General features: G+C 43.1%; 1 protein-coding gene across 1 annotated transcript in view; it reads right to left on the minus strand.

The window, feature by feature from the left end:
- The window catches only part of PTCHD1 (patched domain containing 1), a 51,903-nt gene that overhangs the window by 7,534 nt on the left and 18,714 nt on the right, over positions 1-25,655 (minus strand). The window contains exon 2 of the mRNA XM_037142922.2: positions 5,849-6,509. Within this exon, the coding sequence (XP_036998817.1) occupies positions 5,849-6,509 (661 nt within the window). The remainder of the gene's footprint in view (positions 1-5,848; positions 6,510-25,655) is intronic.

Raw genomic sequence — 25,655 nt, forward strand, 5'->3', positions numbered from 1 at the left:
ATGTTATAAAACACATAAAATATATCTATACATATACAACATGAACTTATTGCATAATATATAATATTGCATATGATATATAAAATAGCTTATGTGATAATATATATTATGCACCCAGATTATACACATCCATACCCACAATGAACAGCAGGCTGACATGAAATTTGTTGTACTGGTAAGGAAAAGAAATGCTAGTGCTGCTACACCAATCAGTGCAGAAAATGGGCTGGAATCTACCCTTTCTTTGGTTCTGTCTACCTTTTGGTTCTTGGCTGAGGTAGCCTAGGTGAAACGCAGGGTTTCCTTACCAATGACTTTGAATCTGCTTGTGCTGTGAACTCTTGTAGACCTATCTGGTCAAGACTACATGGCCCAGCACTTACTATCAGGGATGTCACTCCAAATCCAACACCACACTAGGTGTTTCTCCTCATGGTTTGATTTTTACCAGTTCAGTGTCCTGATGTTGTCTCCTGCTGCCTGACCTTCGTGGAATCCGTCACTCCTCCACTGTCTAAAGTAGGTGGCTAGCCCACCCAGAGTATACCCAAGGAGGCCTGGGTCAAAAAGGAGGTGCTTCTGCATTTTTCTACCTAACTGAGCTCGGGCTTTCTAGACCTCAACCCTAATCCTGTTCTTGGCTTCCTCTATGGTTAAGAATAGAATAAAATGTATTTTGTTCTATCTTCCCAAACCTATTGCTCCCCACCCACCCCTTACTGTAACATTTGTTTTGGTGGAGCATAACAATAACAGGCTGAGAACTATGGGCAAAACTAGAGTAAACACTTTTGTAAATTAGTCCCACAATGACCACAGAGCATTACAAATAGGATTTTCAAGGGAAAAAATTTGAAAATATAGTATGGAATTACTTATTTTAAATCAGATGTAAACAAAACATGGGGACAATAAAGCCTCTCTAAACCAGTTTTTTTTTCCTTTAGAATCTTCTGAACCTATTCATGATTTATATCTAAGCAGAGTATTTCTACAGCTCTCTAATACTCTTCTAATTCATTATGTAGAATCTAATTTCAACTCCGAATATAATTGCAACTCCTTAACTGTTAAGGAGTAGTTACATTTATACAGTCCTAAAATTATTTCAGCACGAGGCTGATGTGGCCCCCGGGTGAAAATGAGTTTGACGCCCCTGGTGTAGATCGTCATATTGTTACAAACAGTGGACTTCTACAAAATGTGTTAGGTTGAACCATAAGAATATACTGCTTTTGTAGTTCAAAAATGGCCGGATATTGGTATCAATTCTATAGGTCAGAAATGGTTGAATATTGGCAATTTCATAAGGTTTGGACTTTATTATTACTGGCTGATCCTACTACCTGCACCCCCCCCACCTCTGTTTCTCATGAATTTAAAAATATACCAGAATACTTATCAAGAAAACAAAACCTTTCAGGTTTGCTTAAGTCAAAGAGCAAAAATAACTGGTTGCAATTTCTCATTTAGACCCACATTTATTGCTCAAGAACTTTGACCCCTTCATAAGTCTGAGCTCCATATATTACATCATATTCTAGGCGGCATCAAATGAGAACAAATTCTTGGAGAACTGAACCCGATCTTCTGGTTTCTGCTAAATACGGATAATCTTAGAGTTGTATATCTGAAAGAAGCCAAACACCCCTGCTATTACTTTCCTCCTCATGCTTAATCACATCCTTTCTTCCTTTCCCATTCTTGAGTACGAGTGGCATGGCTAGATAATTCAGAAGGAAGAGGATCTGGCATTTGACCTTCTCAAAATCCCAAACATTTGAAAGGAGCTGAAGAATATTTTTCTTTAAGAATATTTTTTGTCATATCCACTCTTTGCGACTCTTGTATCTTGATAAATGCAAAGCAACCCTTATAAATTAGATTACCAAATATAAACTAATATCCAAACTACCTTTCACCACAACTTCAATTTCTCACTTTCAGCTGATCAGAACATACACGAAGCAACGAACCTGCCAGATGAAGAAGGAAGAAAACCTTCCTTCTGTTCCCAGCTATATTCTCCAACATTCCACTCTTTTCCTGATTTGTGTCTGATCAGCAAAGCTGTGCAAATATTAAGCCTGTAAGGAGAGCTTAATATAAAACCCATGCCAGAGGGTATAAAACCCATGCCAATTCTTAAATCATATGCCACTGTAGGAAGTGGTGCAAATCCTCATCCTGTAAAGGAAATTCCACACTGGGTCAAAATAAGTGTGATATATTTTTAAATGGCAGTTCAAATAATGTTAATACCTGATATGAATATAGTTTAGAAATAAAGGCTATTATTGTACTTTATGCATAAGGGGTAAGGATGCAATGAACTCCTCTCCAAATTACAGTAACTAAAAAATGTCAATGAGCATGTATAATACTGCAGACCTTTAAGGATTTCAGCTCTAAATAAACTGGTCTGACTCATATGGACTGGGAGTTTGCCAGAAGTGGGATTGTCTAATACGCGTGACACTGATTAAAAACACTCTAAATCATGATGTATCTATGCTTACATCATTGCCAAAATGATTCATCCGTGTAGGATATATTCTTACTGCCAGAGATGTCATGTATCGTCTTGGCTAGAAACACACAGTCACATCCCATTATGGGGAACTCTAAGAGTTTATCCAAATTCTTTCCTATTCTGGAATTTTGTCAGGTTAATACTGCTTGACACATGTGGCCTTAAAATTTTCCATTCTAAATGTACTGTCATTTTGGCATTTGGCTGGGGCTGGCCTTATGTGACCGGCATCACACTGAGAATGTTTAGTTTCTTGAATTTAAAATCTATAATGCTTATTACATTATAGACCTATTGTCAGCTAAGGAAATGCCTGCTTTAGAGGAGGATTTTTCTAAGATACTTTGCCTTCTAAATGAGGCCATATATTTTTAAAATTTTATTTGATATTGTAGTTAGATAACAAAAAAATCAAGGTTTTGCTTAAATCTGCTTTGTTTAAGCATAGCCATTTTATGTTATAGACAGCCAATTTAAAAAACTGGACAGTTTATTGACTTCATGCAAAACCCTTAGTACTGTATTTCTTTTTGTTCATTTGAAATGTGTATTGGCGTTTTAGGACTGGTCATCAAAAAACCAGAATTTAACACTGGCCCTGAGTGTGACTTTTTCAGACGTGCTGTTGCTTTGAAATCAAACTCTGAAAACAAGGAGTTTATCTGAGAAATACAGAAGGGCAACAACCATCCTAAATCCAGGCACTGTTGGCTTTATGAGCATATTAAGCACCCATTACATGGTGCAAAGTATTTATTGCAAATGGGCCTTAGCTACTAAAACACGTAGCTTCCTTTCATGATGTGACTAAGTAATTTGCGATCTCTTTGGACTGAAAATGTACAGAAAGGTTGCATACTGACTGTCAGCAGGGAAAACTGCCATCAAATCAATGTCTGTAACATTCCTCACAAATTGCCAACAAGGGAGTATTGGGCACCCGCAGCGCTTGGTCTCTTTCATGGCAAGTGGCAGATTTTTCTGAATTGAACTCTGATGTAAAGTTCAGTGATACCCAGGGTCTGCGGGTTTGTGACGTGACTATTTCCAAATTGGTTTTTTAAAAGACACTCCCCTGCTAACAGCATCTTTCCATCTTTTACGTCCTTCTTGGCCCCAATACTACCTGGTATATTCCTTTTTGGGTTGACTTTTACTTACAATATTTAAAACCCCTCTAAAAAGTACAAAAATAAGTTTTGTGAAAATTTAAATATTGTACTTTCTTTGGCTTAATAAGTTAATTTAAAGAAGTTTAGAACACTTAATTTCATTTTTCTTAGTGCAATTGGTTTTTTAGTGAAGCTAATTTTAAGAAGTTTTGAATATTAGTATTTTTTAACTTAAAAATTAATAGTAAGAAACACTATAGATTGTCATTTTATTTTACTTGATTTAGATTTTAGGGATCTTAACATATTATATCACAGTTTGAGCTCACTGGTAACTAGCTAGAGTGTCAAAAACCAGGAACAATAGTCCTTTTTCTAGCTCTGACATCCTTTTTCCTTCAACTTCAGAATCTTACTGTCTCCTTTGAGTTCCCCGCCCCTTTCTCATTTCTGTTTATCTCTACTGTACCCCCACAAAAACAATCACAACAAAAACCACTATTTTTAAAGTTAAAAGCTAAAAACAAAACCAAAGCCTATGACTAATGATGAGCAAAACATCTTAATTTAAATCTTGACTCAAGCCTCCGTGGAAGCTAATACCCAGTCCTTACTCACTCTTCAAGGAAATGCCCTGTATTCCACAACCGACTCACTTCGTCTTGGGTTTATTTTGAAGAGGCAAATTCTGCTGCCTTCTTAAGAGATTGAAGTTGGAAGTACAGCAGCCTCCTTCTCTGTTGTGTTCAGCAGTGATAAGTAACCTGACCTGCTAAATCCGCAGCTGGCTCAGTGTGCACAGTGCCCCGCTTTCGCCCAAAGGCTGCTCTCTGTGTTTATTGCCTAGGTCTAAATTCCCACAGGTCGCAGAGCATCGAGGGCAGCCTGTAATTCTACAGCCTTGCAGCCTCCCCAGCCCTGCTTATCACTTCACCAGAACACAGCTGAGATTTCCCAAAGAAATTCTTTTGCTTTTGGCTACCCCGACAGGGCAAAAGGCATACTAGTGAACTCTACCATACTTATTTCTCAAGCAACCAAAAGGGCCACAGTTTGTCACATCATTATCTGATTCCAAAGGACATTTTAATTTTGCTAAAGGGATTGATGAGAAGTTGCCACAGAAAAGGGGGAAAGCTAACCATCTGAATCCTTGGCCCGAAAGAACTCTGCCATCAGGCTTGGTGGGCATGTCATCTTCAATACCAGATGGACAGAGTCACTGTTGCTATAGTATGACCACTATGCCTTTGTTTTGAGCATTATCTCTATCAGGAAATTCCTGCAGTCCCAAGAGAGAATATAGTGGGATTGTCACACCATCATTTTAAAACATTCTCCTGAGTTCATAGCAGGGACAGGAGAAGTTTCCTTCTATTTAGGTCTCACTTGTTGCTTTCAAAGCTCTCATGCACGTACTTATGTCCTTTTGTTTGATGTTCATTCTATCTCTAGGGTGGGGAGACGGAGGGTAGCAGACACTGTCAGTGCTCAACCCTTGTCCCCTCACGTTCGCCATTCTGGAGCTCCCTAAAGGCTTCTGACTGCAAATACTGGTAACTGGAGGGATTTCTGCAGCTGCTGGAATGTGCTCCCCCATCTTCCCTGGGACGTGCTGGGGTGTTAACGACCCCAGGGAGAGCCCTCAATGAGTCATACACAGGGCTTCTGGGTGCACAGCCCAGCTTCCTGCTTCCTCACTTCTGAAGGAGGGCCTCCCTGAGGGGTGTTCTCCAAGGTCTCCCATAGGATCGAGCCACAGGTGCCCACAGTGGTAACCTGCTCATTAACGTGCACTGAAGTGTTTTCTTTTCCCTGTCTCAGGTTCTCTTTTCCACCCTGGGGCTTCCTGGGCTCACCTCTCAAATAAACTACTTGTATCTAAATCCTTGTCTCAGGGTCTGTTTCTGATGATGCTCAACCTGAGACAGTATGGCGCAAAGATTAATACCTGCTGAATGCCACACAGCTACTTCATGGAGAACTGGGGCTGGAACCCAGGACTTTGGACTTCTGGTGCATTTACCAGATAAGGATGCTTCTTGCTGACCAGCAGCACTTTATGCGATTGGTCTCAGTAGTTCTGGGCAAAAGGAAGACACTATACATGAAACCAAGATATTAGGTGGCCACTCTTTGCCTTTTTGGAGCCCAGTCACCATTCCCAGCAGAAGGAACCAGAGAAATGAAGGGTGGTAATTACCTAGCATGACGAAAGGGACTCCCAGGAAGGTGGAATTGTATTTCCCACCAGTAAGATTGATGATCCCGGCCGCGGTGAGAGTGGCCAGGGTTATGGTCACCAACCCGAGCAGGCCTAGCCAGGGTTTGCTGCGGACGCAGTCCTGCATAGAGCAGCAGAGGATGGCCATGGTGACCACCAGGATCAGGCTGGTGACCAGGTAACGTTCTGATACTCGGCTGGTCTTCTGGAAATCTTCCCTCAGTGAGGAGGATGTGTAAGGGTACATTTTGACCTTGCTGTTGGATTTCTGGAATAGTCGGACAGTGTCGCAGAAGCTGGACTCCCACCTCTCAGCCACCATGTCATTGAGACTGTTGATTGACTGCAGGTAGTAGGTGAGCTGGACGGCCTCTGCGGATTTCACCCGGTCCTTACTGTGCACGGTGACGCCTCCGAGCTGGTGCCCGTTGTAAACGGCCCTCCCGTCCTTTAAGTGAGTGATCGGGTATGTGATAGCAAAATTGGTCCGGTTGGTGGCCCGAGCGTTCTTGAGCTCCTCCAGAACATGCACTATGTCATCCACGATGCAAGTCTTATCGTTATTCAGGATACATATATGGGCGAACGTGTAATTGAAACCAGGTCTTGGAACCTGGATCCTGGTCACAGCAGCATGCAACTATGGGGAAAGAAAATGAAAGTAAAAAATAAGACATTCGTAACTGCCATTCGCTCTGGGGATTCAAATATCTGTGTTTTGGTGAGTGGGAACTCCCTCTTGCAACCTCTAAGCTAAGGAGTTCAAATTAAATGTTATAACCTTACATCAGAAATAGGTAGTAAGGATGCAACATGCACAATGGACTCATGTTCCTCACGGTGTAATCCCTGGGCCAGCAGCATCAGCACAACCTGGGAACTTGCCAGAAATGAAAATTCTCAAGCTGTACCTCAGACCTAGTAAATCAGAATCTCTGGGGCGGGGCCTAGAAGTCTGTTTTCACAAGCTCTCCAGGAGATTCTAATACAGCTGAAGTTTGAAAAGTGCTGGGTTGAAGTACCAGCCCTGTTTCCACAGGTGGTGTTCTTTATTCGTGACTCAATTGATCTATAAATGTCTGAAAATCTTACAAAGGCCCACTGTTCAGCTTCTCCCTCTTGAAAATGTCAAGGAAAAGGTGAACTGAAGTGCAGTTCCATGCTCAGAGGTCTCTGCAGGCCCACCCCTCGCTGCTGACTTGTAGGGCAGCTAAGTGATTTCTGCATCCAATTCCAGCACTCTGTGCCATAAAAGACAAGTGCTTCACCCTGAGGGCCCGCATATTCTCTGACTTTCCCTGTCTGCTTATGTAGGAAGGGAGTTGTAACTGTGACAGTCAGGCTGGGGTCCTTGGGCATGACCCCGAGGGGGCACAGTGGGATTCATTCTATATACCTCACCCTCAGTCCCATTTGCCATGCCTAGGTTTGCATGCCTGGGCTGGAAGTGCACCTGGGAATACAAACACTCATTTCACAGCCCCTAGGACACGCCAGGCACAGCTGTAGGCCCTTTCTACAGATTATTTCATTTGATCCTCATAAGAAACTATAAAATGCAAGAACTAGCCTCATTTTACACATGAGAAAACTGCCAGAGAAGCCAAATCACTTGCTCAACATCATAAACACAGTAATAGAGAGTGAAGTGGGCGGTCCGGCTCCAGAACCTGTGCTCCTGGCCCCTCCCAATACACCTCTAAGTTAGCAATGCCATCAGGTGAATGAAGGTTCTTGCTAACAACTCATTCTTGAATTTGTGCTTTCGCTGCCCCACCCCTCAAAAAAATCACAAGTGCTCAAGTTCAGATATGTGGATGTGTGTGTAATCTACAGGTTAAGGTGAGAAAATATGGGCTTCTGTCTGTGAATTGTGGCCAGTGTGCAAAATCAGGCCAGTGGTGGATATGTGGCTGAGTGTTAATGAAATGAGCGCGTATAGGACAGGGCCTGAGTGGGCTCTTCCCAGAGCAGAGACAGCCATTACTGCAAATCTGATGACTGAGGAACATTTCGTACGTAAAACTAAGCATCCAGAGTCGCCACACTGTATCTATCCATTGTAACTCATAAACTGCTGAGTATCCCCGTGACCCTGATATATATTCTCTTAAATCTTCCTACATGGGTTATTTACTGAGACACTGTGCTCTGCATGTGCCAGGGTAGGTGGGATATTTATTATGCTTTTTGCAAATGTCTTGGGGGTACCAGCAGTCAAAGTCCTTCAGTCAGCACAGAGCATGAGTTATTAATCCTGGTTCTCAGTGCCCCTGCCCCACATCTCCTCACGGGGCCCCAAGCCTCAGGCTCGGGAAACAATTCATGTATTGTGTTTGGCTGAAACATTCTGAATTCACTCCTTTTCTCTGTTTCCCTCTCTCCCAGAGACACCCAGGAGACTATTTTCACAAAACTCTTACCACATGCTAAATTTTTGTTTTGAGATTAATGATGAGCAAGTATCTTCACTGCTTTCAAACGGTTAGAATGTGTTTTCATCCACTTTTCCCTAAGCATGGCCCAGTGAATTTTGGTTACAAGAACTCCTAACTATAAAAACATTACAAAAAGTAAAAGGTTGTTTGAGAGAAGAATCAAGAGGAATTTAAAGACAAGGGAGAGTTTCGATAAGAGTTAAAAGACTTTGGGGAGAGATTCAGAATAGGCTAGAAAAGGAGTGGTATTGAAAGCATGCATATGTGTAATATTTAGTGCATTGTTTGTTCCCATGAACGGTCTAATAAATCTCCCTTAGAGTGATTACTAAATATGTCAAGAGAAAAGATTGCCAAATAAGATGGTGTTAAGCCACAGGGCTGAACCCAATTATAGCAAGGGGATATTTTCCATCCATTCTCTAAGGCGACCATGTGGGGAGTTGTAAACTATTTAGTGATCTGTCAACTCTGTTGATCTACGGCTGTGACCCCTGGGACCACTGACCAAAGAAAGCAGACACCTTGTTGACCCCTGTAGCACCAAATAATAGGAGGGAAGCCTGGGAAATGAGAACCTCGCTGAAGTTTGATGGTGAAGGCTTCTTAACTCTTAGTAACAGAGCTGCTGTGAGATTGCAACTGCTTTGAATTTCTGATGGAGAGGTGGGTAGAACATGTGTCACTTTTGCTTCTGAGTGGCATGGAGATGCTGGGTGACAAAGCACCCAGAGAGGGGGTGTTGGCTGAGGCCACCCACCTGGCAGGGAGAGTCTCTGGGATGAGAGGTGAGAGATAACAAGACGCATGGGAAAGGAGAATAAAGACTCCCTTCAGATCTTTGGTTCTTAAGCTTACATATCAAGTACAGACACACTGCCCATGGCTACTTGGACATCAGCCTGTACAGGGTTTTAAAATGCCCTGATTTCCTTTCCTAAAGGAGCCCCACTCAGAATAGCAGAAATATTAGTAGCTGTTCTTAGAAATTCACAAGGAAAAAAGGCAACCACAGATTGCAGTTATGATTTCATTTGCTTAATATTTACTTTTTAAAAAAAGATTTTATTTATTTATTCCTAGAGACAGGGGACAGGAAGAAGAAAGAGAGGGAGAGAAACATCAATGTGTGGTTGCCTCTCCCGTGTCCCCTAGTGGGGACCTGGCCCACAACCTGGGCATGTGCCCTGACTGGGAATCGAACCGGCAACCCTTTGGTTCGCAGGCCATCGCTCAATCCACTGAGCTACACTAGCCAGGGATGAATACTTACTTTTAATTTCTGCACTGAAAAAGAAAAGGAGAAGAAACATAATGACAAGTTAGCTTACAGTGACATCATCTTTGCCTTTAAATTAGCCTTTGCTCTTGGGGAGAGAAGGGGGAAAGAAGGACAGGAAAACATCAAAGCATGACAGTGAAATGGTAACCAAGACTCCTCAGTCCACAAAACAGAAAATCTCAATCCACACAAGCTTGTTATTGGGCTGGACAAGAGACCCTCCTCTCAAAAAAGAAAACAAGGGGAAAACAGCACAAAATAATAGTCCTGACCCTTAATATAGTTTCACTCTATCGTGTGCATCAACATATAATCCATGTTCCTCTATGTAGATTTTGAATTCTTCCATCAACATACATTCAATAAGTTAACATCAAATCTACTGTGTTATCAATAATAGGATCACTTCCAAGTTTAGGGTGCTCACATCATACTCACCAAGTGCAAAATCACATAAGAGATACAATGTCCAACACTATGGGAAGGAAGATCCTAACAGCAGACGATGACAAGTGTTCTACGCTAGTAAAACCAAACCAGTGTCAATCCTGATTACAAGTTTTTTTGTTTTTTTTTAATTTTTTATTTTTTTACTAGCATCGTATTTGCTGCCAAAGAGGCCAGAACTGAATGGTAAATTGGGATTCATTTTAAGGCTCTGAACGTACTCTTTGAATTGTTAGCTGCTTTGCACTCATCACCCTTCAGGTTAAGAATGATGACAGTAATAGTGACTAGTCTGCTAAGTACTCTCTGTAGTTTTAAAAATGTACTCAATATAGGACTGTATGGGAACGGTTAAATCATTATTCCCATTTTATAGCTGGTGCAGTTGAGGTCTAGAGAACGTCAATAATGTACCTAAGATGACCTAGTAAGGAAGGGGAAGATGCAGGATTCCCAATTAGGCCTCTCTCCACAGTGGGACACTTGGCCATAGACCAGCACAACTTTGGAACTTAGTGAGGATGAGGAGGACTTGGGGAAGAATGAAGAATTGTCAGCCCATTTTGTTTCAGTGATTGGCCGTGGATATAGCTGCGCTGTCGGATGGTCAGATTTGGGGATCTGGGCTCCATTAAGAGAGGCCAGAAATGATCTAAAACACCAGACTTCATCTTTTAAAAAATACCCTCACCTGAGGATATATTTATTGGTGAGGGGGGGCACTGATGTGAGAGAGAAACATTGATCGGTTGCCTCCTGTAAGTGCCTTGACTGGAGATTGAACCCACAACCTTTTGGGGTACAGGTCGATGCTCCAACCAACTGAGCCACCTGGCCAGGGCGCAAACATCCTCTTTAAACAGCAACGTTATGTGGCAATATTAACTGGTGATGAAGGGGATGGGTTTTGAGCTTACTGACTTTTCTTATTTTCCACCTGGCCACTGTAGTTGCCACATAAAACTTCTCAAAGACAGGCTTAGCAAGAAAAAAAGGCCACAGGCACCATGGAATCTAGTAATGAGAAGCTTTAGCTTTAAGTCTGGCTTCTGCCACTTAGGAAGGAGTGTCAGAGCCCCTAGGAATATCACTCTGCTTCAGGTCTCAGATTATTCAGTTCAACAAGGAGGCTGGTTGCTCTTGCTAATCTTATGGACAGACCCTTTAGCTTCTGACACTACATAATTCTGAACTGAGTGACATCCACAAACTATACAATCAGATCCTGGGAGAGAGAAAGTTAACTTCATAAACATCAATTTGAGATTTATTATAGTTACTTGAAATATGCCTTTACAGCACATTGCAGTTCTTTTTTAGGTCAATGACAGATCTGATAGTAAATGAAACCCAGAAGAAAAACTACAGAGTAGGGAAGATAGGGTTACTGGGGGGGAAAAAAAGATCCACTTCTAGGAGTGATTTCCCGTTCTGGGGAGGCACTCTGGCTCTTCTAATCCCCTTCTGCCAGGGCCTGGGACAAAGCCAGTGTGGGCTGCCGGTCACGACAGGCCAGAGTCTAATTTCCTCTCTGCCTCTCCTTGGCACACTCAGATCCTCCTCAGAAGACAGCAGGGGCACCTTGTAGAGGAGAGTACGGGAGGGATCTGGGAGGGAGCAAGTGTCTGCTCCTGAGAGGTGCTTAACATAGGAAAAATACCTGTGGGTTTCGAGGAGGATCTTTGACAAGACCTTTCAGTTCTTTTTGTATTTGCTTCTTGTTGAAAAGGGAGAGAAGAAAGGCAGGAAGGCCAATCTGCCAGGCAGGGCAATTAACATGTCAAGCTGTCCCTCAGCAACTTCACCTGTGAGGGGAGATTCAGAGGAGGTGGGGCTTCCCCAGGGCAGTACATCCGTCCAATGATACCACCTCATCTTTTCTACCTCATCTTTTCTAGGCTGCCTTCCCTTCTTTGTCTCACCTTCCTCCTCCCTCCTGCCTCTCCCACATACACAGCATAGCGTTAAAACAATTTCAAAAGGGAGGTTGTTGGTTTGCTTTTCTAACCTGTATCATGTGTTCCCTAATATTACCATCAAAGTGACACTAAATCAGAACTGCTTAAAAATGCTTTCAAGGAATGTTGTTTTTTACCCCTAAGTGAATTTTTTTTTTTTTTTACTGAATCCCTCTGAATTTCAGATCTCGATCTGGGTCTATATTGTGTAACGGTAAATGAGTAGGAACTGACTGGCAAGCTGTCCTCATCCAGGACACAAGGAAACACCTTGAAGTGGATGGATCTGGTCTGTGAAGTTCATCAATTACGCTAGCTCCCTCGGTGTTATGTTCTGTCTTTGCATGATCTCACTCTCACCCACTCTCCTTCCTCTTCTTTTAATAGAAATGCATTACATCAGAACACCAGAAGTTGCAAGTTGGGGATTGTTACCGTGATTCATTTGTAGTACAGCCAAAAGCAAGTTAGTCATCCCTTAATAAGCAAACCGAAATATCATTCTGCCTTTGAAACGTTGAATGTTCGGAGGACACGAAATTTAAACTGTGGATGTAGCCAAACAAGTGAATGTCTATCCACACACTTCTTCTGTACATTTGTGCCTAGTGCCACGCTGACCTGCTACAGTGACAAAAAAAGACAGATGGGTATCTCTGTCAATACGAAGTGCCAGTGGAGGTCTGGGCGAGTGGAGTGTTTTTTTCTCCTTGCTTTATTAGGGGGTAAACACGGTTTTTGTGGCTTTTGACACTAAAAAGCAGCCAAGAGAACCCCACACTGTAACTCCTCAAACAGGGCTGTTTGTCTCTGCAGCTTTGGCTGAAAAAACAAAGCGGCTTCAGATCTGAAGCAAATAAGTCTGAGATTTTAGAAACAAAAGTAGTAATGATGAAGGAAAAGGCAACTACAATATCTCATTGCAACTTTTGCCTGATTCCATGTTGGTCTAGATGAGAAAGAATGCAGCGAACCGCAGGTCCAGTACTTGGTCTTGAGCACAAAAAAATTTCCTTGATATCTTGAAGACCTCTGGAAATCTGTGAAGTTAAATTTCTGGATTAGAGTGGTTATTTTTTTAATCCTGACTTTCATGGTCAAGCTTAAACTCTGGTCATGCAAGTTTGTGGGTCATGAGTTTTGATGGACAAGATGCTCTCAGAAATGAAAGCATGTTAAAGGTGATTGGCCAAGAGGCAAAGAGAAGGCATAAGGAGCCAAATGCCTAGGAGCAGGTAACAGCAGTTTGAAGATCTGGTTAGGAAACCACAAATAACTACGTAACGGACAGAAAAAAACCAGGATACCAATTTATGAGTCTGTTTTTATTTTGTTTGTTAGTTTATTTTGTTCATTAGATTTTATATATAAGGGGGCTGGGTGAAAAAGGTGAAGAGATTAAGCAGAAAACAAAAACAAACAAACAAGAAAAGCCCAAACCAACTCATAGACACAGACAACAGTGTGGTAAGTACCAGAGGGAAGAGGGTCAGGGAGATATAAGAGGGTAAAAGGGGGATAAATGGTGATGGGAGAAGACCTGACTTGGGGAGTGAACACACAATACAACATACTGATGTATTGTAGAATTGTGCACCTGAAACCTACCTAATTTTATTTACCAATGTCACCCCAATCAATTAAATTAAAAAATAATTTAAAAGAACAAAAAATAAAAGCCAAATCAAACAAAACAGGATACCAAGGATATCCAGGTCTGGAGAACAGCCGTGGACCTCAGTGGGAAGAGCAATGGGTCTGGAGTCAGGAGACTTCAATCTGAGTCCTGGTTCTGGGTCTTGCTGACCACATGGGTTAGAGATACATAAGTAAATAACCTTTGAAAACATATACCATGCTGCTTCCCTGCTCTAAACCCTCCAATGGTTCCCCACTGGGCTTAGAGCAAAACTCATGCTCTGACCGTAGCACACAAGGTGGTACATTGCCCTCCCTGATCTCTCCAGATTCATGTCTTACTGTGCCCTAATCACATTGCCCATCTTTCTTTTCACTCTGCCTGCAATGTCTTTCCCCCAGATAGCCTCACTTCCTTCCTGTCCCTGGTCAAATGTAATTCCCTGCTCTGACCCCACCTCCAGTTAAAAAACAAGTCGTGTCTCTTGCCATCATCGTCATCTTTGCTTGTTTTAGGTTTCTAATGGCACCAATTGTGACATTCCATTATACATCTTTTTGTTTCTTTATTTTGCTGCCCCCACTGGAGCATGAGTTTTACCATGCCACAGTGTGTCTGGCCTACCACCTCTCCATTCCCTAGAACAGTTCCTGGGACATATACTCAAGAGTCATGGAGTAAATACATGACTACAATAATCTTGTAAGTGGATGGATTTTAGTCTGTCGTAGGGGCATGTTGAAAGCCAAATGATGTGATGGGTGTGCATGCATTTTGTCAGCTAGAGGGCTACACAGCTGGGTTATAGAGCACGGGGGCATGGAACAGTCTCTCCTCTGTGTCTTACAGCTGGCCAGGTACAATCTGAGAACTGACTTCTGATTCTCCTGGAGCCCTGGATCTTTCCCAGGCTGTACTAACACCTTGTGTGTTAGTGGGAAGGACATGGGTTACGAGGTCAGACTGCTACAAGTTCAAACCTTGCCTCTGCAGTTCTGGTTATCAGACTGTATCAGACACACCAGGGCACTCCACTTCAGCACACACCGGCAAACACGTACCATGCCATTTACCTGCTTTAAGTCTTCTAGCCTGACATGGAAATACTGGGGCATTAATCTAGTATCTCAATACCAAGTGGCCTGAACCAATGACTGGAAATAGTTAGTGCAGCCCTGACTGGGGTGGCTTAGTTGGTTGGGTGTTGTCCCTCCCGCAAACCAAAAGGTCATGGGTTCAATTCCCAGTTGGGGCACATGCCTGGCTTGCAAGTTTGGTCCCAGTTGGGGCAGGCAAGCGGAAACTGATTGGTGATTCTCTCTCACACGGATGTTTCATTCCCTCTCTTTCTCCCTCCCTTCCCCTCTTTGTAAAAGTAAATAAATAAAATCTTTTAAAACATAAATAATGCCCTGGCTGACGTAGCTCAGTGGATTGAGCACGGGCTGCGAACCAAAGGGTCGCAGGTTCAATTCCCATTCAGGGCACATGCCTGGGTTGCAGGCCAGGTCCCTGGTTGGGGGCACATAAGAGGCAACACAATCAGTGTTATCTCTTGCACATTGATGTTTCTCTCCTTCTCTTTCTCCCTCCTTTCCCATCTCTAAAAATAAATTTAAAAAACCATAAAAAAAGGTAAAAAGAGTTCCTGTATAAACGGCCCAGCTTCTTTTTTCCCCAAAGAGGGAAGACTCTGTAGCATGTGTTCTGCACTATTTCCCAGAGTTCCCCAGAGTAACAATGTCGCTATATAACTTACTACTTCCCTTCCCTGTCACATGTGGCCATTCTCTTACCAGTGCTTTCTAAAATTGTCATCCAGATATACTACTCACATCAAGTCCTTGCCTTTGGGTCAACTTTTGGGGAAATCCAAATGAAGACAATGGCTTTAGGTATTTAACTCAATTTCATTATCTGTAAAAGGGGGATGAACGTGACCTCATAGGATCATCATGAGGATCCCACGTGATAACATGTAAAAGGTGTCTGGCCTGGCATTTAGCATTGGGTTAAACCATATGAAATTCCCATTTTTATAGGTAAAAAAGTGGTTCAATGTTGGTAATTTTATGCGATTCACCTCACTGGTCTTCAGTAAGGGCCTGTTCTTTCCCCTCCTAGCCCCTTCTTTCCAAGAGTCCCGTCAGAACTGGAGCTTTCACAGGGGGTGTCAGACAATTTTCTTTGATTTCCAAGGGACAGTCTGGAGGGACTAGACAGGCTTTTAGGAACAAAACAATTGTTTGGGGCTAGGAAAGATCTCACATATCCACTCATCCCTTTTTTCCACAAGCAAAAGCGAGGCTGCAGATAGTGTGGGCATTAGCCGCTGCGTGCAGCTCTCATTCACACCTTAAGCAGCTTCAGCTTATGACAAATAGAGAAGTGCCATGTATGCACATTCATGAAGTATTTGAAACTGCAAATAATTCATAGCAATGTTAACTTTATAAAATTATCAACAAGTGTCTCCATCAGAAGAGCTCCTTGGCAATTATTTTTCCTTCAGTGGGTTTACTAAGTTTCTAATGGGTGCTGAGCTTGCGAACAATGAAAATTAAGCCTTATAAAAGAAGAAACAAGAAAAAAGTTCCACCTAATGACCTGGTAATGGCACTCCTAAATGGTGGACCACCAGTTTCACAGGAACAAGTACTTGATAGAATTCATGTTATTACCCGATGGTACGGTTTCCCCTGAAAATATTGTTTTTCTGTTCTCACACAAAGTTCCTGACCTAAAAAGTCACAAGAGTGTCTTAACTGCTGCCCTCTTCCAGATCTGAAAAGAGGTCTTTTTTTAAAAAAGATTTTATTTATTTTTAGAGAGAAGGGAAGGGAAGGGAAGGGAAGGAGAAAGAGAGGGAAAAAAACATCAGTGTGTGGTTGCTTCTCACGTGCCCCCTACTGGGGACCTGGCCTACAACCCAGGCATGTGCCCTGACTGGGAATTGAACTGGTGACCCTTTGGTTCTCGGCCCGCGCTCAATCCACTGAGCTACACCAGCCAGGGCTGAAAAGAGGTCTTATAGGGCAAATTCAGCTTCTTAGGGCCTTGCACCTTCTAGAAGATGGTACTGTTGATATACAGTGCGGCATGGAGAAGACAGACTGCCTGGCTCCACTGCTAGCAGTTAGATGTTTGATCCTGGACACTAAGCTGTTCCTTAACTGCTCTCTGTGCCTCAGTTTCCCCGTCTGTAAAACTGGGGAAATAATAGTAACAATCTCATTAGAGTTGTTGGAGGACAGGTGAGAAATTGAATGTAAGGTGATCAGTATAGTCTCTGACACACAACTGCTACCCAGTAACGGGTTGTTAGCAACAACAAAGTGAACAAACAAAAACATTTCTACCCTCTGTTTGGCCTTATTCCCCTTAACTTTTTTTCCTTAACTCATAAAACTTCCTCAGTTGTTCTTGAAAAGTACCATATATTCAATGACACCTATGGATAAAAGATTTTTGTTCACATCTTTACTGAGAGACTAAAGAGTAAATAGGGTTAATAGTATATACCAATACAAATATTTGAAGAGAACAGCTGGCTGGTGTGTGTTGAAAACTCAGCAGTCTCTAATTCTAAGATGAGCCTGAAACCTGTGCACCTTTTTCGGGTTAGCTGCCCATTTAGGTTACCATGTGCTTCAGACTAGGTGGAGAACTATAAAGGGGCTGATAGAAGGAAACTAAAAAGTATTAAGTACCCTCAAAGTGTTGGGGCTTAGTGCAAGAAATGCTGCATCTACCATCTCATTGAATCCTCACAGCAACTCCAGGCGGTGGCTGTCATATTGCATTTATAGGTGAGGAAGCTGAGCCTCAAGGAAGGAAGCAAGTTACTTACTCAAGCTTAAGTAACTTGCCCACAGTAAAAAATTTCATAAGTGGATCAGTGCTGATTTAAATCCTGGGCTCAGAAGATTGTTCCCTAAAGGGAATTCTTTTGGTAAAGACTTCACCCCTTAATCTCTCTGCTTTGGCCTTCTGGACATTGATAAACTTGTTTTGGGGTATTAGGCTTTAGCACAGTTGAGCCCCAGCATGAGATGTTAGCGGCAGTAATGAATTAAAAGAGGTGATGACGTAGCAAAGTCAAGGGGTCAAACATGACAAAGCAGCCTAGGAGAAACAGCAAGGCTCTGACCCACACTGAATAGTGAGGCCCAGCGAATGCCAGATATCTACCACAGAGACCTCAGAGAGAAGCCGCAACCCCATTACCGATGACAAGCATGTGCAACCAGCTGGAGATGAGGAAAACAGATGTGCAAGGAGATAAGACTTTCATCACTCTAAATAGCATCCTTCACATCTTGCATGTTTCCTATATGACTCCCTTGCCATCTCTCTCTCTCTCACTCACACACATGCACGAGGAAAGAAAAATACTTTATAGCATGTACTCATGAAAAGGGCTGGCAATTTGGAGACTTATTGTAAAATAGCACATTGAAGTTGGGGGTGCTACCAGATTTGGGTGTCGCCCCTTCCCAAATGTTCGTATTCACTCTATGAGGGCAGAGACTGTTTAACTCCATCCTGTCTCCCTGGCACATACAGGAAGCCCAACAAAGATGTGCTGACTGAGAGCCTTCAATGTTTATTCCTTCTTGCTGGTTTATATTTTCTCTGGTGACACTGAATGATATTTCATTTGTACCCAAAGGCTACTGTGCTACATGCATATCATTTCCATCTTAAATAAACAGATGACATTGAATTTAGTCCTGTAGTTTACACATTGCAGACAAATGGCTGATCTCATTAGACAAATGGATATGGTTAGGCTATAATCTAAAAATATAAGAGCAGGAAAACAATTTAGGTAGGAGATTGGGTACTGAAATAATTATGTGTTATGCTTAATTATAGAGTAGCTTGTTTTTTTCTTGGGCGTTTGTTTGTTGGATTTCTTTTGTTGGAGGGGAAGTTTTTTTAAAAATACAGAAAAGTTTAGAAACTAATATAAAAATGCCTGTCATGCCCCTTTGAAGATTTTTGCCTGCTGTTAATGCTGTTGGTGGTAGGGTGACCATATAATTTATCATCTGCATGGGAACACCTTTGAGAGTGCAAGAGGACACTTAATTTACAGAAACATCAGGCATGGAATGGGACCATCATAAGCAAAACAGGATGCTCTCTCTACTTGTGGGTGTCCCAGAGGATGGGAACGCTGATGTGACTTCACCTATTCCTGCCTCACAGTGGGCATGTGATGGCAGTCCTTCGGGGTGCAGAGCCACCACTGCTGAAGGGACCTTGACTATTGCAGGGGATGCTGTGCTGTCATCAGACGGGCCTCCGGGAAAAAACTCTGGGAAGACTTCTGTCTCTAATGATTTCCAGCCACATCTAACCTCCTTCCATTGCAACTTTCTTGTCAAGGCTCCGATGTTTTGCAGGATTCAGCTCTCATAGAGACCCATTTTTTCCACTACTGCAGAGGCAGAAAGAATTCATAGCACCCTCATAACATTCCATCTACCTGCCCCTGAGCACACTGGCCATGCTGAAACTGACAGATGGCTTCCACTTGGTTGTCTCCTTGACATGTGGCTTTGCCCAGACAGGAATAAAGGTTGCTTTCATGTCCAAAGATGTCACTCTGGGTGATTCTATCTTCCTTTAATGCTGACAGGGCCTTACAAACTTGGCTGATGAAATTTTTCAAAGTTTGCAGATGTGAAATATACAATGGGTCTTAGGTGGCAGGTGAGAGGCCAGAGCAGTTTTGCTGTTGGGAGTTAGGGTCATGCCAAGAAAGTCTTCTGCATTTCATCAGCAGGTATAGCAGTGAACCATTTACTCAACATGTATTAAGTGTCTACAGTATGTTGGACAAACCCCAGGGAGGTAAAGAACACTAGGATACAGTTTTACCTGCAAGAAACTTAGTCCGGTGGACTTCAGGCAGATTCAGAATTGGTTCGCATAGACAAAACACAAAGTGAAATAAGGGGTTACAGTTCTATGATAGGAATACCTGAAGGATAGAATGGGGATACAGCGAATCTAGTCTGTTATGTGTATGTGTGTGTGCATGTGTGCGTGCAAGTTTGTCGTGCAAGGAAACACAAAGTTGGAGAGGAGACAGGGGCCGGATGAGGGAAGACCTTCCCATTCAAGGGTGGGGCAAAGTAGATTCACAATTGTGAGTACATGGAAGTTTATTTTTGTATTACTATTAATTTTTGTATTATTTTTCGGATCGAACACCTGTAAACCTACGTTTGCCCAGCCCTGTATTTATTAGTAACTATTGGTTAAGTCTTATGTAAAGCCATGTGAACAAGACAGAGAAGGCTGTGTCCTCACAGCGCAATGAAACTTTGGCAGATCCAGATGAGCAATGAAGCAATTACAAAATTTGCATGGAGTTCTAAGATGGGACATGTACTGGATATTAAGGGAAGGGCACCTACACCAACCTTCCAGGCACAAGGGAGGAAGACTTCTCAGAGGAAGTGACTTCTAAATTAGCACCTGAAGAATGAGGAGAAATTAACCATGGGCAGAGGCTGGGCACGGGGTATGAACCAGTGGAGTCTATCAGGCGGACACTGCAGCATAGACAGATGTCAGGGGGACATGGAAGTGACTCCAGCCGGTAGGAGAACTGAGTGGAAAGCTAAGGCAAGCAAGGTCCCACTCACACAAGGTCTTGTCTGCTGAGCTTAGAAGGCAGGCTTTGTCCCGTAGGCAGCTGGCAGCCAGTGAAGGACCTCAAACAGGGGCGCGGATGATCAGAATTGGGGGAAGAGCACTCTGCCTGCAGTGTGGCAGCTGGATCGGGAAGGGTGGAGTCAGAGGCTGGGAGGTGGATTAAAACATTAATGCAATAACAAGTTCATTGGTGAAATGAAGATCTGAACCATGGTGATCACGCTGGCTTGGAGGAGACAACTGACATGTCTGCTTTTTTACATGTCGGGGAAGTTGAGCCCAGGGAGGAAGCCAGGCAGTAGAATTTGATGAAAACTTTTCGATCCATAGTACCAGTTAAACATTTGAACCGCATTCACCAGGTTTGGGTCTTAATGTGTTGTCCATCAATTGTAGATTTATAGATGTGCAGATCTAACCAATGTCTGGCCTTTCGCTTCTCTGCATGTACTCGTATGCCTCTAAAGTGCACTATAGAACATACAAAGTACCGACATTCTTGGCCAATGGCCTCAAGTTCATCTGTAGCAGATGCAGTTGGCACCCTGCTCTTATCTTCTAGCCTTTACCTCTTGAGAGCATACCTGGCTGACTTCGAATTCCAGCACCCACAATTCGTTGTCAGAGAGCCCACTGTGCCATCTGCTTGGCAGCCAGTTCTGGAGAATTAACATGCCCTGGGAGCAAAACTCGACCAATGACAGATGGGAGTCAGCATATAAATATCCAGCTCCCTCCCCATGGGTGGGATCACTCACAGGTGAGTGTGTGTTCAGATGATTCCCAGAGCTTCCCGGGTGGGTTGGACTCCAGTTGCCTGCGGCCGTGGCCTGTTGGATCACACTGCCTTTTTGTCTCTTTCTTCTTTTTGTCTCACTGCCCAGCTCCCCTTCCAGTTTCCCATCACATCCCAATAAACTGCCTCTATTGCCCTTCTGTTTCAAGGTCCACTTCTGGGAAAACCCAACTAAGATGTCTGCTACTCAAAACCTCCTAAAATTCAAGAGTTTCCTAGTGTCCTGAAAACATTACACCAGGTGCAAACCAACTCCCCACTTTCTTGTATATTCAACTATGGTATGTTGAAATAAAACAAAACTCAACCCTTAGGTGGTACAGTTAGGATCTTTGGAGCCTCTCTTCATACTCAGTGTTTTTTGATGGTGGACACTTTTTTTTTTTGATGAGGCCAACTTATATACAGTAGGTATACAAGAAATATTTCTCAAGTGGTTCTGGTACACTTATGAATGTAAATGGCCAGGTGTTATCGAGTGTAAACCTCCTCTGTTGGGGGCATAGCCCAGTCTATGCGTTCCAGTTCTATTGATTTCCAGAATGTACTGTGACTCCTCAAGGGCTCAGGCCTGCACCCTTCCAGGAGTGGAGAACTGGGTGAGGACATGCTCTCTCATCTTTCTTCCTGCTGAAAGATAAAGGAGGCAGGCATTTCTTTGGCTTACTTTATTTAAAAAAAAAACCACTCAGACTCTTTGCATCTTCCTGGAGCATCTCAGCAGGTAAGGCCTCAGGCTTCGGTGTTCTCTGTTGACAGCAAATGCTAGAATATTGCCCAAATGGGACAACAGTCCCTATCTTTCCATTTCTGGATTGGTGCTGTTAAGGCGGTAGGTGTGTGGGAGAGGCAGCTGATGTGTTCACTGGATTCCTTCCCAGGTAGTGATGTGCCTGGGGAGCGTATGCTGGTGGAGGCAAACTCTTCCTGCATGAGCTCTGGGGCTACTAAAACTGAGCTGATGTGTCTGCCAAGATTCAGGCTGCCTTTCTTCTTGTCGTTTGTTATTCACCATTGCTGGGTGCTCTGTGCTCTGCATTGCTGGGAGGGTCTACCTCTTTTACCTTGTTAATAGGGGTTCTGAATAGAATGTGTGTGTGTATGCGCTCTTTGGTAGTAAGGTGTAACATTTGTACAGTAAAGGGCACAAATCCGAAGTGTACAGCTCAATGCATTTTCCGTGTGCATGTGCATATAAACATTGCTCAGATCAAGATACAGAATATCTACAGCGCCCAGCAGGCCCCTCATGCCCCTTCCCACAACCCCTGAAGGAAAATGATTGACTTCTATCAGCATTGATTAGCTTGGCTTACTCTTAAGCTTTCTCCCCTTGTGTGTCTGCCTTCTTTTATTCAACCCAGGGCCCGTGAGATTCACCTGCATTGTGTTTATCAGTAGTTTGCTATTTTTATTTAGTTTTGCTGTGTAGTGTTTCATTGTATGATGATATAGCTTATTTCTTCATTCTCTTGTTGGTGGTCTTTTTACATTGTTTCCACTTTGGGTTTTTATAAATAAAACTGCTCTGGGCATTCTTTGTACAAATCCTTCAGTGGACATATACACTCATCTCTCTGAGGTATATGCAGTGATGTGTTGGTAAATGTTTAACTATACGTTCTGTAACAAAAATAGCTCTGATTTGTAAGCATTTGTAAGTTCCCCTTCCATGGCCAATTTCAAACTGCCAGGGGGATGTGCACTGGGAAGAGATGTGCCCAATCAGCTTTTAGGAGCCAGTGGGTGCCAGCCTGAGCATACCACTGTGTATATAGACTCAGGAGTGGGATTTTAGGATCACAGAAGAGGCATACATTTAGTTTATTTTTTCCAAAGTGACCGTACCATTGTACATCTCCGCCGGCAAGGTACAGCAGTTCCAGTTGCCCCATATCAATCTTCTTAATTTTTTAACCATTCTGGTGGGCATGTACTGGTATCTCATTTGGGTTTTAATGCACGTTTCCATGATGCCTGCAGCTCAGTGCTTCGTATGCACTCATTAGCCACGTGGCCATCCTCTTTCCCAAAGAGGACACAGCCCGCTCTCAAACCTTTTGCCCCCTTTATTATTGTATTGGGTTGTTTTGTCTTTTCATTATTGATTTGTAGGGGAATATCTAAATTCAAGTCAAGTGAGACTGGCTGTAAAGACTGCAAGAAGGAAGAGCTCCAGAGGCAGCCTGTCATGCGAGAAAGAGCCCGACACTGGGGTCATACAGACTTGTGTTTATATGCAACTGAGTTAGTGACCACATGATAGCCTTGAGAAAATCCCCCTTCTTGAGCCTCAGTTTCCTTATGGTTGAAATGGGATGGCTATCTAGAAGTGTGATTGATTTCGGAAAGAGTGTATATGCAATGCCTGGCAGAGGAGCACATTGCAGGTTCTTTGTAAATGTTGGAACCTCTCCCCATTGCAATCAGAAAGTGTGGCCGGCCCCTTTGTCCATGAGTTTCTATTCATGAGGCACATGATGGTTTTAACCCAATGCCTAGAAATCCCATATTCTTCCTGGCTGCCAAGTGGTGTCCTTGTCATAGAGCAACTGCCTGTCTCATGATGTGAGGATTTTATTCTTTTTGAAAAATATTCTATTTATTTATTTTTAGAGAGAGGGGAAAGGAGGGGGAGAGAAACATGAATGCTAGAGAGAAACACTTCTTGAATGCACCCTGACTGGGGACTAACCCTGCAATGCAGGCATGTGCGCTGGCTGGAAGTGAAACCAGTGACATTTCACTTTGCTAGACAACGCCCAACCCACTGAGCCACATCAGTCAGGGCAACAGTCTTATTCTTTGTGATAAAGAATTTATCTTTCTCCGTGTTGGGGAGAGCATGGCCATGATATTCTGCAGTGCCTTATTTGCTGTGAGGCAGGAAGGATCTGTAGGGCACACAGAGCCCTGTCCTCTAGGTGAGGGGAGAAGCTGCTGCAGGTCAGCAGTAATAAGAAACTGTGGCTGCTTCGGGAAAGGCTGCAGGGTGACAGAGAAGTTGCAATGCCCAGCTCTCTCTCCTAGGAGTTTGGACTTGTGAGAACTGACAGGCTCAGCTCTGCCATCACCTCCTCCAGGAAGCCTGCCCTGGAAATGCAGATGAAGTGCTCTCTGGTCTCCTGTGTGTGAATACATCTGTCTCATCACTTCCTATATTATAGGACATATTCTTTAGATCTTTGTATCTTATTCTTTGTTATATCTCCACTCCCAGCACAATGCACACACACAACTCAGGACAGAAATGTTCTGTGCAAGCCAGCATGCTCTTGCCTCAATGCCTAGGCTTTACCAGCATGCATTAGACAATTGCCACCTGCATGTCCTGAAGCCTAGTTAAATAGTAAGAAGTGATCAAGCAAGAGTATTAGCTAGCTCTCAAAAGCTCGCGGGTGGGGGGCGGAAGCAAGACAAATAAATAATTGGAATCAGAACATGTTGGGTAAGATGATTACTTATATGTCTACAAGTAAAGATGCTGTGGCTATTTAAACACACATGTGCACACTCACACACGCACCAGTAGAAATGCTTTCCAGCGCAGCTCTCAAGGGAACACACAGGCGGATATTAATAGATGCAATTCTGGAAAGAATAGGACCTTGAAATTAGGAATAAAGAGGTTTTTTAAATTTTTCAGTCTGTCATTTCCTCTCTCCTTTTCCAAGGTGAAGTAGCTTTATCAAAATCAATATAAAGCAGCCTGCAGATCTGGAACTAAGTTTTGGATCATTTAAGAAATGGATGAGCATAGGTGTTACCCTGTTACCTTGTAAATAACACTGGTCATAGAAAGCTGAGACATAATGTAATAGAAGAACCTGGAACACAGAATGATCCCTCTAAATGCCATTTTAATGTTTTCTATTTCACAATAACCAGTTAAATTGTTATACTTTGCTGCACCGTGCTTATTATGTTACCAAGTACTTATACATTATAATAATGGATACTAGTGAGTTTTGTAACTTCTTTTCTTTTGTTAAGTAAAAAAGGGGCAAAGATGTCCTTTAAGGGGAAAATTGAAGTGCTAAAGATCAGACCATTTTGAAATGGAAACATTGTCACGGTGCTTTGCACACCACTTTAGAAAGAGAGATTACAATAGGTAGCAAGCAACTCTCCGTGGGGAAACCTCAGATTGTTCTTACGAGAGAGACTGCTGGCTTTGGCAGGTCACCCTGTAAAAGACAATCCATTAGCCATTCCCACTCAAGACTCTGAGGGCATGGTGCATGCTCCCAGTACACTTTTCATGGAGTCCGGGGGTTTATTAGGAGTGAGTGGCAATGCGACGCTTTGCCCTGCCTGCTGCCCTGCTGACTCAGGAGAGCAGGGGCGTGAGCCACTCCACTCCACACCTATTGTAGCATTTGGATGGATTCCAAACAACAGCCTCCCTGGAGCAAAAACCAACCAACCCAACATGAAAGACTTCCCTGGAGAAGATAGGAATGGGATCCAGGTGGGTTTAGGAGAAAGGTTGGGAGGGGCTGACAGCAGCAAAAGCAAAGGATTCCACTTTGCTCGCAAAGCACTCAGCCCAGC

Source organism: Artibeus jamaicensis, unplaced genomic scaffold (assembly GCF_021234435.1).
Source record: "Artibeus jamaicensis isolate MK-2021 breed Jamaican fruit bat unplaced genomic scaffold, CSHL_Jam_final scaffold_1283, whole genome shotgun sequence".
In the NCBI taxonomy this organism is placed as follows: domain Eukaryota; kingdom Metazoa; phylum Chordata; class Mammalia; order Chiroptera; family Phyllostomidae; genus Artibeus; species Artibeus jamaicensis.